General features: G+C 60.5%; 2 protein-coding genes across 2 annotated transcripts; one reads left to right on the forward strand and one right to left on the reverse strand.

Moving 5' to 3' along the window:
• Nucleotides 1–1,813: 1,813 nt before the first annotated feature.
• Nucleotides 1,814–6,790, reverse strand: DDX49 (DEAD-box helicase 49). Its single transcript, XM_084276391.1, has 13 exons — nucleotides 6,666–6,790; nucleotides 5,832–5,955; nucleotides 5,652–5,737; nucleotides 5,398–5,519; nucleotides 5,113–5,300; nucleotides 4,848–4,988; nucleotides 4,511–4,586; nucleotides 4,312–4,388; nucleotides 3,759–3,856; nucleotides 3,409–3,483; nucleotides 2,909–2,997; nucleotides 2,586–2,657; nucleotides 1,814–2,325 (listed from the first exon to the last, which is right to left on the reverse strand). Exons 1-13 carry the CDS (start codon nucleotides 6,778–6,780, stop codon nucleotides 2,149–2,151), a joined length of 1,440 nt encoding a protein of 479 aa, XP_084132517.1. The 5' UTR covers nucleotides 6,781–6,790; the 3' UTR covers nucleotides 1,814–2,148.
• Nucleotides 6,791–6,893: 103 nt separating this feature from the next.
• COPE (COPI coat complex subunit epsilon) lies at nucleotides 6,894–12,039 on the forward strand. Its single transcript, XM_084276466.1, has 10 exons — nucleotides 6,894–7,075; nucleotides 7,630–7,692; nucleotides 8,566–8,666; nucleotides 8,863–9,015; nucleotides 9,254–9,307; nucleotides 9,667–9,748; nucleotides 10,276–10,431; nucleotides 10,684–10,752; nucleotides 11,133–11,207; nucleotides 11,692–12,039. The coding sequence occupies exons 1-10, from the start codon at nucleotides 6,962–6,964 to the stop codon at nucleotides 11,737–11,739; spliced, it is 915 nt and encodes a 304-aa protein (XP_084132592.1). The 5' UTR covers nucleotides 6,894–6,961; the 3' UTR covers nucleotides 11,740–12,039.
• Nucleotides 12,040–13,190: the final 1,151 nt, after the last annotated feature.

Below are 13,190 nucleotides of genomic sequence, written 5' to 3' on the forward strand. Positions count from 1 at the left end.
AAATGGCAGCGCTGATGAGAAATGGGTGACCTGACCCTGGGGAGCATCTGGGCCACTGGGATCAGCTGCTCCTTGCGCAGAGGATGGGTTATTTTTAGGTCAGAAATGCTCTGTTTACACTTGAGGGCACAGGCAGGCGCCCGCCCAGCGTAACAACCCCCCCCACATGCTGAAAGACAATTTCCCTGCGCACCAGGGGAGGGACCCAACACCACGGTTTGGAAAACACCCCTAAAGAATCCCCCAAACCCTGGAGAGGCTCCCAGCCCCCTTCCCCAGAGTCATTATAATGCTCATTGCTATTAGCCTGTGGTGTGCAAGGGGAGGTTCTGCTGCGAGGGAAAGAACGTGAGCGCCAGCACCGATCATCCCTGCACAAGTTTCCCACCTTCCCTCAGCTTCCCTCCACCCTGCTGAGGATGAAGCCTCTGGAGTGATGCTGGGACTGAGAGCTTGTGGCATGAGCCAGGAACACCCTGGGTGCAGCTCTGGCAACAGGTCACCCCAAGGAGCCACAGAATCACCGTGTGCTCCAGCTCCTCGCGACGCCCTTCGCATCCCGACAGCTCCCGGGTGCTGCTGAGCCCAAGGTACCAAACCCCATCCCCTGGGATGCCAGAGGAAAGGGGCAGGAGGCTGGTGTCCCCTCTGTCCCCACAGCATCACCTGTGACACACACACAGAGCAGCTGGACTCAGCCAGTGCCCACAGCCCAGAGGGGATTTCCTTGGGGGCCAGCTGAGCCCCAGCAGGGCCGGGTGAGGGTCTCACAGCCAGAGGAGACAGGAGGATGAGGAGGGACGTGCCCCATCGCGCTGGCTCCACGTTCTGCAGTTGAGAGGAGGCAGCAGCCAGAGATGCTGAACTGAGATGTGTTTCCATGGCAACCCAGGCAGGGACCACCCTCCATCCCCCCCCCCTCCTTGAGCTGGAGAGCAGAGGGGAGCAGGCAGAGCAGAGCAGGGGAGGCGATGGGCGTTATGGGGCGGCCACGGCGCCGTCAGCTCTTGCGCAGCGCTGGGAGGGGTGTGAGCGGCTGCGTGGGGTCCAGCAGCACAGGGAGGGGAGGGGTTACAGCCCAGCACCATCTGGGCTGTGACAGAAGGAGGCTTTACATTCCCTGGGGACCCCAGAGGCTTAAGGCAACGCTCAGAAAGGCTGGGATGGAATATCCCACTGACAGCACGTACAGGAACAGCACCCACTGTGCTCCAGCCCCGGGCACGATGTGAATTCCTCATCTGGGAACTGAGGGCACCTCTCTACCTCCCAGCCAGCACAGCACAGCCCAGCCCAGCCAGCACAGCAGCCTCTTTTCTTGCCCAGCCACTCCCAGAACTGATGATGTGAAGCACGAGCGTCTCGCCAGCCTTACAGAGAGCCTCCCACTTCCAGCACGTGTCCTGCCCGCGCAGAGAGCGCCGCTCACGACAGCGGCTGCATCAAAAGGCATTTTAGATAAAGCCTCATGACAAGAGCCTTGATCAAACCCACGTGTCACACGTGGAGGGAGACGAACAGCGAACCCCCCACCAGGCTGAAGCAAAGAGCTGCCGCGGCCGAGCAGCGCAGGCAAGGCCATCGCTTCAACACACACAGCAGGATCACCCTGAGATGAGCCCAGGACCAGCCACACAATACAAACTCCCCACTTGTTCCAGGACTTTTTCCTCTTGGAAAACTGTGGGCTGTGGCACAGATAAGGGCTGAGCTCGTTTCATGACAGTATCTTTAGATTCTGGCTCAGGGGAGAGTCTGTTGATACAAACAGGAGTGCGGGGCAAGTGCCAGCCCTTGAAAGGGAACGACTGAATGAAGGGGAAGAGAGAGAGAATCTTTTATTTCTCTCCACATCACCACAAATTCAGGCCTGGCCTCTCCTCTGCTGGGGGAAGAAACTCGCTCTTGAAAGACAATCAGTCTTCCAGGAGAGTCATCCCAGCCTGCCAGGAACAGCCCCAGCAGCGCCGGGCGGGAGGGAACAGGAACAGGGACAGTTCAGCAGTGTCCCCTGTCACCCCCTTCCCCACACACCCCCAACACCCAGAGAGCTCAGCAGCGTCCAGATCAAAAGCCTTTAGACCCCAGTGTTCCCAAAGCAGCAGCAGCAGCAGCAGGGCAGCTCAAGCTGAGCGAGGCTGAAGGGTGTCACTGCTCCTCCTCCCCACGCGCTCTGTTCCGCCGCTCCATCTTCTTGTGCAGTTTCCTCTGGAGCTGCAGCTGTTTCCTGCTCTGCAGCGTCTGCTGGAGCTTCTCCCGGCACCGCTTGTTCTTCTTCCTGATCTTGGCCAGCTCTGCCTTCCGCTTCGCCTCCAGATCCGGGTCCTGCCGTGGAGACACCGGGACACCAGTGACACCCCCAAGGACGGGGCCACCCCTGCGCCTTCCCCAGGCACCCACACTGAAGTCAGACACCCCCCACAGCACCCTGGTTTAGCACCCAGACACCCTGCCAGACAAACCTTCCCCCCCACCAAAAAGGGGGATGAGACAGACGTGAGGGAGGAGCTGTTGTTCCTTTTCCACCCTGGTGGTGTTACACCAGCTACAGCCCAAAGTGCAGGTGACACATCAGCAACTCTCACCTTCCCCTCCAGGATCAACTGTTTCCGCTTGTTTATTTCTTTCTTCTCATCGAAATCCATCCCCTCCAGTTCCTGCCAAAGCAAAAGCCCAGCCAGAGCCTGACCTGGAGGGAAGCAGCACGGCAGAACCACCCCACACACAGGTCTGGCAGCCTGCAGACACACCCCCAACCCCAGCACCAGCCTCTCAGCAGCATAAAAACACTGCAGCAGCAGAATGAACCTGAGGAGGGTCATGGAAACAACCCTCACACACACCCACAGCCCAGTGGTTCCCCCAGGGAGAGAGAAAAAAGCCCCAAGTTCACATGCTGCACACTCACGATCTCACACTCCCTCCTGGTGACGTTCACTTGGGTGACGATGCCCAGCACGAGCTGCTCCTCCACAGAGAACTCCTGCAGCTGCAGCTCTGGGTCAGGGCGAGAGGGTTGCAGAGAGGTTGGTGACAGGACACAGGATTAACCCCCCCTCTGCCCACAGCTCCCCTTGGCACGGGACGTCACGTTGAGTAGGTGAAAATACATTAAGAGGCAGCCCTGAACCTATGCTGTTTCTGTCCACATCAGCACATGCAAGGAGGAAAGAAGTGAGGAAGAAGCTGGCTGCCTTGAGTAAAAGGTTGTAAAGCCCAATAGGGTGTTTCTCTGCCAGTGGAAAGAGCAGGAACAGGGACACGTGCCCGGCCGATGGAGATGAGAGTGTTCCCACCCAGGGCAGAGAAACCACCCTGTGCTGAGCACCACAGGTCCCCCACCCTGCTGAAATCTGGGCTGTGGGTGCCTCTAGGAGGAAGCAGCACCCAGCAGCGTGTCCCACTTACTGATCTCCTCCTCGATGGCGTGTACGAGGTGGATGTCGTACTGCGTCACCAGCGTGAGGGCGAGTCCCTTCCGGCCTGCGTGAGGAACAGGTGGTGCAGGGATCTGGAGAAGCAGAGGGGGAGGAAGCCTCACCCTTGCCAAAGCCCACCCACCCCTGAGCCAGCTCAGCACAGTGACGGGGTGCTCGGGGGGTCTCTACTTGCTCTGAGAACTCACCTAACTGCTGGTGCAGACCAGCCAGGAGTCAGGCTGAGGGCAGGATGCTGCACCAGCCCTCTGGCTGCAGAGGATCTGGCAAAGGTCCCTCACACCCCTCCAGCCCCCAGCAGCTCCAGTTTCCCCCACTCACCCGCACGGGCCGTCCGGCCAACGCGGTGGATGTAGATCTTGGGCAGGCCGGGAGTGTTGTGATTGATGACAACCTGCACTGTGGGGATGTCCAGGCCTCTGGGATGCAGGGAGGGGGAAAGGCAGAAACACTCTTGTAAGGTGCGTGCTGTGAGCTCCTCTCTGCTCTGCCAGCAGCCCTGAGCTCTCACTGCACTGGGTGGGTTGATTCGGGGACCCTCCCCTTGCGCAGCTCCAACAGCGTGAAGCACAATGCTGCCCTGCAGCCTCTGGCTCCTCTCTGACATGGGGAGCACACAAAGCCCCCCAGAAATCCCTCTCCTGCCAGAACACACCCAGCCCCACTCCAGGAAAGGAACCAGAACCAGAGCTACACCCCACATCAGCGGGTTCCACAGCTCAGTGATGTTCTACCACAGAAGGGAACAACCCCGCCTGTCCCAAACAGGGGGGAACCAAAGCCCCCCTCCTGTGAACCCCAGCTGGATCTCCACAGGGGTGCTGGTGCTTCAGAAGCGGGTGCAAGCCCCTGGAAGCAGCATTATTCCCCTTACCTGGCAGCAACATCAGTGGCAATAAGGATCTTAAAGATGCTGGACTTGAACTTCGCCAAAGCCGCGAATCGCTGCCGCTGGGGAGAGGAAAGTCTGTTTGAGGGAGACTGTGACCCCAGGAGCAGAGGGACCCAGAGGCACGTCTGGCTCAGGGATGCAGCAGGAAGCTCCTGTGTCCCAGAGCTCTCCCCTCACTCACCTGCTTCATCATGGAATGCAGAGCTACTGAGGGGAACTTGTATTTCCGAAGCATCATGTTCAACACCTGGCAGTCCCTTGAAGGGGGGAAAAAGGTGTTTTTAAAGACCCAAACCAGGAGGGAACAGGGAAATGTGACACTGATGGCTCAGCTGGGGCTCCTGGAGAAGCCCTTGCACCAGGGCATGGAGCAGACTGCCCACCCCACACCCACAGGGTCGCTCCAGGGGAAGGTGTTTCTCCACCGACGCTCACAGCAAACGTCATCCCAGCCCGACGCCCAGTACAGCACCAGTTCGGACTGGGAACTTGAAACCTGAAGGGACAGCACCACTCACTTGCAGGTTTTAGTGAAGATAATGATGGACCAGTCCTCGTGCTCGTCCTGGAAGGTCTGGATCAGGTGCACCAGGTAGGCATCCTTGATGGCCTCGGGCACAAGCAGGTAGCGCTGGTCCAGCTCATCCACCGTCCGCACCCTGTGGGGAGGGGAAGGATGGGAAGGGTCAGTTTGGCACGTGAGGATGGAACAGGGGAGGTGAGAGAGGTAATCAGAGGTAAAGGAGAGGAAAGGGATGCCAGGCAGAGTGGATGGAGGCTTACTCAGACACAGCCTCCCAGCAGAAGGGTCTGTTTGCAGCCAGGCTCTTCAGCTCGTTCAGGGTATCGGTGAGCGTGGCGCTGAACAGCAGCGTCTGTCTGCGAGCTGGGACAGCCTCCAGAATCACCTCCAGGTCTGCAGTGAAGTCAGCACTGCCCTGCTCCAGCAGCCGGTCTGCCTCATCCAGCACCTGGGCACGGCCAGGAACAGGCAGGGTCAGCAGACGGGTGGCTGCAGAGGATCTTAAAGCCAGCAAAAGCAAGGAGCAGCCTGGGGAAGTGTCTTACCAGGAACCTCAGCTTTTTCAGGCTGACAGTGTTGGAGCTGCGGAGGTGATCTGCCAGCCGGCCGGGCGTGGCGATGACGACGTGGGGCTTACGGGACAGCTCCAGGGCCTGCGCCACCATGTCTGCAGCCAGACCCGCAGAGCTGAGCCACGGCACCCCTGAACGACCCCCTCTCCTCACTCCCACCCGCCCTCACCACTGCCTGAGCACGTAAAGAGAGAGACAAGAGGGGCTTCCCATGCCACAGCACTCACCCAGGCCGCCCACCACCACGCAGTCCTTCAGGTTGAGGGGCTTCCCCAGGACGCGGAACTGCTCTGCGATCTGGTAGGCCAGCTCCCTGCCGGGGAGACAGCGCTGATGTGGGCCTGGCCGCCATGGTAGGGCCTTCCCCGAGCTGCCCTCCCTCCCTCCCTCCCGGGGCCGCCCCGTACCTGGTGGGTGTCAGCACCAGGCAGAAGATGCCGTAGGGATCCTCGGAGAGCACCTGCAGCACCGGCAGCACGAAGGCCGCTGTCTTCCCGCTGCCCGTCTTGGCGCAGGCCAGGCAGTCGCGGCCTGCGAGGGCGGCGGAAGGGCCGGGAGAGGCTGTTAACAGCGCGGCGGGACCGGGGGCTGCGAGATCTGGGGACCGGGGGAACCGAGGACCAGGACGGGGAACTGGGGGAACCGGGGGAACTGGGACACAGGGGAACCAGAGGGACGGGGGGGACTAGGGATGGGGGACTGGGGGGACCGGAATACAGGGGGACCGGGGGCACGGGGAAGGGGAACCAGGGACCAAGGCGGGGACAGGGACTGGGGATGGGGAACGGGGGATTGGGACAGGGACCGGGGATCAAGGGGACCGGGATGGGGGGACCAGGGGGAATCGGGGGGGACCGGGACAGGGACTGGGGATGGAGATCGGGGGGACCGGGGAGGAGGGTACCAGGACAGAGACCGGGACAGGGACCAGGGATGGGGAACCGGGACAGGGGGACTGGGACAGGGACTGGGGATCAAGGGGACCGGGACAGGGACCGGGGGGAGTCGGGGGGGACCGGGACAGGAACTGGGGATTGAGGGGACCGGAACTGGGGGACCGGAGGGGACCAGGACAGGAACCGGGGATGGGGAACGGGAGACCGGGACAGGGACTGGGACAGGGGATCGAAGGGACCGGGAGGGGGGGGGCCGAGGGGAATCGGGGGACAGGGGGGACCGGGACAGGGACCGGGTATGGGGATCGGGAGGACCGGGGAGCGGGGGGATACCGGGTCACTCACCCTGCAGCACGGGCGGGATGCATGCGGCCTGCACGGGCGTGGGCCGGCTCAGCCCCACCTGCCGCGCCTGCTCCGCCAGCCACGGCGCCAGCCCCAGCGCGCCGAACGCCGCCATGGCCCCGGCACGCGCGCCCCCGCCCCCGCCCTCCCCGGCCGCCTCCCGCGGGCCCCGCCCCCAGCGGCGGCTTCCGGCGCTGCCGTGACGCTCCCGCCCCTTCGGCGCGGCCGTTGGCCGGCGCGGGGCGGCTCCCGGCGGGCGCCGCGGCCCAGCTGCGTCCGGTGACGTGGCGGCGGCGATGGCGGCGGCGGCCGCGGGCCCCGGCGGGGAGGCGGACGAGCTCTTCGATGTCAAGAACAGCTTCTACATCGGCGCCTACCAGGCCGCCATCAACGAGGCGCAGCGGGTTAAGGTCGGTGACGGGGGCGGCCCCGGGGCTGCGGGCGGACGCGTCCCCCGGGGCCGGGGCCGGGATGAACCTTCGCCCCCCGCGGCCTGGGCCTGTTCCTGCCCGCCGGGGCCGGGGGCCGCCTCTTCCCCACCCACCCTGGGGCCGGGACGTACCTCTGCCCCCACCCGGGGCCGCCTCTTTCCTCACCGGCCCCGGGGCCGCCCCTTCCCCGTCCCCCCACCCCCGGGGCCGCCCCTTCCCCGTCCCCCCACCCCCGGGGCCGCCCCTTCCCCGTCCCCCCACCCCCGGGGCCGCCTCTTCCTCGTCCCCCCCCCCCACCGGGGCCGCCTCTTCCCCGTCCTACCCCCCCCGCCCAGGGCCCGCTTCTTCCCCCCGCCCCAGGACCAGGGGCCGCCTCGGTCCCTCATCTCCGCCCGCCTCCTCCCGGGCCATTCCCGGTACTCCCCGCCTGCCCCGGGGATGGAGGGGCTCTCCCGTGGGCACCGCGGGGTGTTGGGGGTCGGGTTCTGGCCGTGCGGGTCCCTGAGAGGCTCCTGTTCCCTGTGTCTCTCCAGCCGTCCAGCCCGGAGAAGGAGGTGGAGCGGGACGTGTTCCTATTCCGAGCCTACATCGCCCAGGTGAGGCTGCTGCAGCCCGGGCTGGCTGCAGGGCTGGGGGGAGGAGGTGGAGAGTCCTGGCAGTGCCACACCTGGCAGGGTTTGGTGAGGCTTTGGTGAGGCTTTGGTGAGGCTTTGGTGAGGGTTCCTTCTTCAGCCCTGGAATGTGACGTGTGCCCTGGCAGCAGCGCTCTGTGATGGTGTGGGGTCAGGATGGCCCAGTGACACCTCTTCAAGAGGTGTCGTATTATTGTTAGAGTGGCAGAGGCCCCTCTTGAAGAGGTGTCATTGGGCCATCCTGACATTCAGCCCCTGAGCTGAAGGGGTTGGAAGGGACCCCCAGAGCCCATGGGGTCCACCCCCTGCCAAAGCAGGGTCCCTAGGACAGGGCACACAGGTTGGTGTCCAGATGGGGCTGTAATCACTCCAGAAAAGGAGACTCCACACCCCCTGGGCAGCCTGTCCCAGGGCTTCCTCACTGGGAAGAAGTGCTTCCCCAGATTGGTGTGGAACTCCCTGTGCTCCAACTTGAGCCCATCGCCCCTTGTCCTGTCCCCACAGACTGAGAAGAGGCTGCCCATGTCCCCCTGTGTCCCACCCTTCAGCTATTGATAAACACTGATTAGATCCCCTCTCAGGCTTCTTCTCTCCAGGCTGAACAGCCCCAGCTCACTCAGCCTTTGCTTGTAGGGGGGATGCTCCAAGCCCTTCATCACCACAGCCTCCTCTGGAGACTCCTTTTTGGGGACATGAGACATGTCTGTGGAGTGTGACATACAGCAGAGATTTGCCATCCCTCTTTCTTTGTTGTTCTCACTGGGGTTTGGGGAGGTGGGTGGTCATTGTGGTGGAACAAGGAGGTCACAGGGGTTCTCCCTTCATTGCCTCCCACAGAGAAAATACGGGGTGGTGCTGGATGAGATCAAAGCCAGTGCCTGCCCTGAGCTCCAGGCAGTCAGGATGTTTGCAGAGTATCTCTCCAGTGAGAGCCAGAGGTGAGTCTGGGAAGGGGTCTGGGAAGGGGTTGGAACTCAAGCCCTGGCTGGGCAGGGAGCGTGTCTCCCCCTGGGGAGGGTTCTGCAGCACTCTGCTCTCTGCTGTGATTTTGCAGTGAGGTTTGGGTGGGAACAGGGTCTTTTTTTGTCTGCCTCAGCCACAGCCACTCCCCTGTCCTCCCCCTGCTCTTCCCAGGGACCAGATCATCGCTGACTTGGACAAGAAGATGGCAAAGAGTGTTGATGTGGCCAACACCACTCTGCTGCTGATGGCAGCTTCCATCTACTGCCACGAGCAGAACCCCGACGCAGCCCTGCGTGCCCTGCACCAAGGGGAGAGCCTGGAGTGGTAGGTGGGAGCCCTGGGAAGGTGGGGGGGGGTTGGTGCTCGTCCTGCAGCACCGGGTCTGTCGCTCCCTTGTGGCGGTTCAGGGCGCGTTTCACTGCTGGGGCTGTTGGGAGTCGCTGGGGGCAGCGCAGTGCTCCCCCTCCAGCTCAGAGCTGCCTGCTCTGCTGGCTCCCCGGGCACAGGCAGCAGAGGCACCCTAACACCTGTGAAACCCCCCCCCCGGTTCTGTTCCTTGCAGCATGGCCATGATGATACAGATCCTGCTGAAGCTGGACAGGCTCGATCTGGCTCGGTGAGTGACCTCCCTTGCTGCCCAGTGGTGCTTTTGTGGGGGGGACTTTGAGGGGATTTCCATCACCCAGCCCCTCCCAAGGTGAGGATGCAGCATTTTAGCACAGAGCAACTTGTGTGTAGGTTTGGCTGCAGAAAGACTTTATTCTTCCAGCTGGAGAAGCTGTGGAGATGAGCTGGATGCAGCTCACAGGGGAGAGGCACCTCCAGGTTTAATCTCACCTTTGGCCCAAGGTGGTTGGACTCCCTAGTCCCAGATTTCTGATTTCCCAGGGGAAATAACATGTGTTGCTCCAGTAAATCTTGAGGAGGTGCTTGGGCCACGTTCCCAGCTCTTGACTCCTGCTCTTGCCCCTCCAGGAAGGAACTGAAGAAGATGCAGGAGCAAGATGAGGATGCGACTCTCACCCAGCTGGCAACTGCCTGGGTGAACCTGGCTGTGGTGAGTGCTGGGCTGGGGATCTGTGGCCTGTGGCACCTGAGGAACAGGCTCAGAGATGTTCCTCCTGCAGCATTCACTTGGCTTGGGGTGAAAGCTGCTGCGTAGCCCTCCCCTCACAGGGAGTGCCTGGGTTCCTGGGGCAGTTCCACAAGGGATCCCTGCTCTGCTCTGTGCAGGTGGCTGCGTGTGGAACCTCTCTGGAGCTGGAACTCTCTGATGAGCTGGGTTTCCATCCCAGCTCTTCATTACAAGAGTCTCCTTGCTCAACCCCTCACCGTGTGGAACATCTGCTCTGCTCCCCTTGAGGAGTTGGGGTTTTATCTTTGAATGGGAACCTGGCTCTTTGGGTCATTGGAGTGACTTTTAATGTGCAGCCTCTTTGTGTTTCCTTCATCTCTGGTGTGACACAACCTGTTGTGGAGCAGGAGATGGTGTGAGGTTCTTACTCACACCTGTGGTTATAACCCTGGGAAGGAGCTTCGTGCTGGGTGTAGTGAACTGTGGGTGTTTGTCTCCTCCCTTTGCAGGGGGGTGAGAAGCTACAGGATGCCTATTACATCTTCCAAGAGATGGCAGACAAGTGCTCCTCCACCCTCCTGCTGCTCAACGGCCAGGCAGCCTGCTACATGGCTCAGGGCAAGTGGGATGATGCTGAGGGAGTGCTTCAGGAGGCGCTGGACAAGGTACCTGCTGGTTTGGGCAGGCAGCATTGCTCTTGGGGGTTACAGGGTGAAACAGTGAGGGCTTTTGGGGGTGAACATGGGGAAAAGACTGATGGATTGAGATCTATCCCTAAGGGTGGTCGCTCCCTGTTCTGCTTTGCCTCTTCCAACACAGGGAGCTGTGGGGTTGGCACAGCCTGTTCCTGCACGGTGGTTACACCGGGTCGCAGGGGGGTGAATCAGCCAGAGCAGGGGATTGTCTCTGTTTTTCAGGACAGTGGCCACCCTGAGACCCTGATCAACTTCGTGGTCCTGTCACAGCACCTGGGCAAAGCACCTGAGGTGAGTTTTGGGGGGGGGGATATGAAACAGAAGAGTTCTGGGGTGCAGGGCGCTCGCGGCTGTGATACTCAGTGAAGCAGCTGGGGGAGGGCAGGTGCTGGGGACAGGGGTAGAGACTGAGAGAAAGGCCTGGCCAGAGAGAGAAATCTCTTGAGTTCTGAGTTCATCCCTCACCAATTGTTTTCTGGACCCCAATATTTAAGGTCTTAATTTTTAAGCGTGGAGGTCTTACTGGTTTTAACTGGGGCTGCTAATGCTCAGGACACTGGGGAAATCGGGTCTTTACTCAGCAAACAAACACCCCAAAGGCTGATGTGTGAAACTCTTGGCTGCTCCTCCTGTTGCCTCAGGTTTTGAATGTGTTTCTCTCATCCCCTCAGGTTACCAATCGCTATTTGTCACAGCTGAAAGACGCCCATAGAAACCATCCCTTCATAAAGGAGTATCAGGCCAAGGTAGGGTGATTCTCTGACCTTACATGGGTCTTACTGGGACTCAGACTGATGGGGTGAGTGGATCCTGTACCAGGAGCTGTGGTTTTGGTTCTGGGAGCCCAGGTCTGTGTTCTTTCCCTGTCACATCACTCACCAGCAAATTTTTGAGCCCTTGTGGGAGCTGCTGGGAGACAACAGACCAGGGGTTAAAGGAGTGAAGTGCCTGAACCTTGTGAGGTCCTGAATCCGAGCCAGCAGCTCCTCATCAGCCACTGCCTGAAGGTCCTTCTGGAGGAGAGAGTCTGGGGAGGGGAAAGGTGGATAAGGGAGGGAGGATGGGATAGATCAGAAACCCCATGAGATCTGATGTGGGTGATCTCACACCTTGGAGTTCCTCCTGCCTTCCTGAGCTGGGGCAGGGCTGTTCTCCTCAGCCAACGTGGGTTTTGTGAGATTTTCACCGAAATTCAAGGTTTGTTCCCTTTGCTTTTCGTTTCACTTGCAGGAGAATGACTTTGACCGGCTGGCCATGCAGTATGCCCCCAGCGCCTGAGGGGGGCGGGGAGAGGGAGCCGTGGGCCCGCTCTGTGGTACCTGGGGAGCTGGGGCTGATGCCCAGAACCTCTCTGGCAACCTGGACATGCCCTCTGCGAGTCACCCAGGCTCAACTCCCTGTGGCAGGGCCTTGGGACCCAGCGCTGAACCTGTGCACAGCGTGTGGCTGCTGGAGTTGGGTAGCTGAGGAGCCCCTGTCCCGGCTTCTCTGGGTCCTGGACTCTGTTCAGAATGCAGTGAAAAGCAGGAGTTTGCAACCCTGTACCTTTAAACATTCCTAATAAAAGCTGTTCTTGGACCTGTGTGCTCCTTGGTGCCTGGAACTGGGGTAATTCTGCTCCAGGACTGAGCTGTGACACGAAGGAAGGTTCATGTCACACACCTGCCTTCAGGTGCCTGGATGAAGCCTGAGTTATGGACCTTCCTCAGGCTGGCTGATGGCTCCTCCCTTACCCTCTGTGGGAGCAGCACAGGGGTTACTGCTGGGGAGAGGGAGCGTCCCCAGAATAACACTAATCCCAGGGTAATAGGCTCAGGATTAATCTTCAGTTGGTGAAGGGCTGGAGCCTGAGGCCTCTGCTGAGGGTGACACGCTGCAGGAGCGTGGGAGCGCCCGGTGCCCAGGGCTGTGGTGGGACAGGGCCCAGCCTGGCACCACACAGTGACATTCTGTAGCCTCACACAGAGTACACATCGAGTCAGGGTGTTCAACCAGAGCCACAAAGAGCAGATGCCCCCCAGCCCCGGCCTCCTGCCCTCCAATATTCCAATTATCTTTCAAATTATCTTTCGAATTATGTTTTCGGGGTTGTGTTTGGGGAGGGGAGGCAGAGAGGGTTTGTGCTGCACTGTAAATGTGTCCAGGGGCGCTTCCTTTGTGCCCCCCTGGCCCTGGGTGCTCTCAAAGGCCTCATTGTCTCTCCCCTTGGCTTGTTTAGCACCCGGCTAGTTGCAGTGAGGGGCTATTCATTGCCCGGCCCTGGGATGAATGTTTCCTTTGTGGAGCTGTCTGAGGGAGATGTGAAAGGGGCTTGTGTGCTTGGGGCAGCCATTCCCCACTTGATGGGCCATGATAAATTGACTTAAAAACGTAAACAATAAGAGCAAGTGGCATAGTGGGAGCCAGGGCTGTCAGCGCCAGAACAGGGGAACATGTTGTTCGGGCTGCTGAGGGGAAGGAGCTTGTGTTTTCCCACCGCTGCCCCAGACCAATTAGTAGAGGTTCCCCCAGAACTCAAAGGCAGAACAGGCAGAGGAACGACTCGAAATGACATAAAACTCGTTTATGTTTTGGCTTTTTCTTCCCTGGGCAAAGTGGTTGGAGTCCCAGTGCCTGTGATGAGGATTGTTCTCTCTCTCTGGAGCAGCAAGGAGCCCACAGCTGCCATGTACCCAGTAGTTCTGGTGCATCAGGATGCAGCTGAACTCAGTTTATACTCCATGGCCAAC

The sequence above is a fragment of the Gallinula chloropus genome (genome assembly GCF_964237585.1).
Source record: "Gallinula chloropus genome assembly, chromosome: 28".
Taxonomy (NCBI): domain Eukaryota; kingdom Metazoa; phylum Chordata; class Aves; order Gruiformes; family Rallidae; genus Gallinula; species Gallinula chloropus.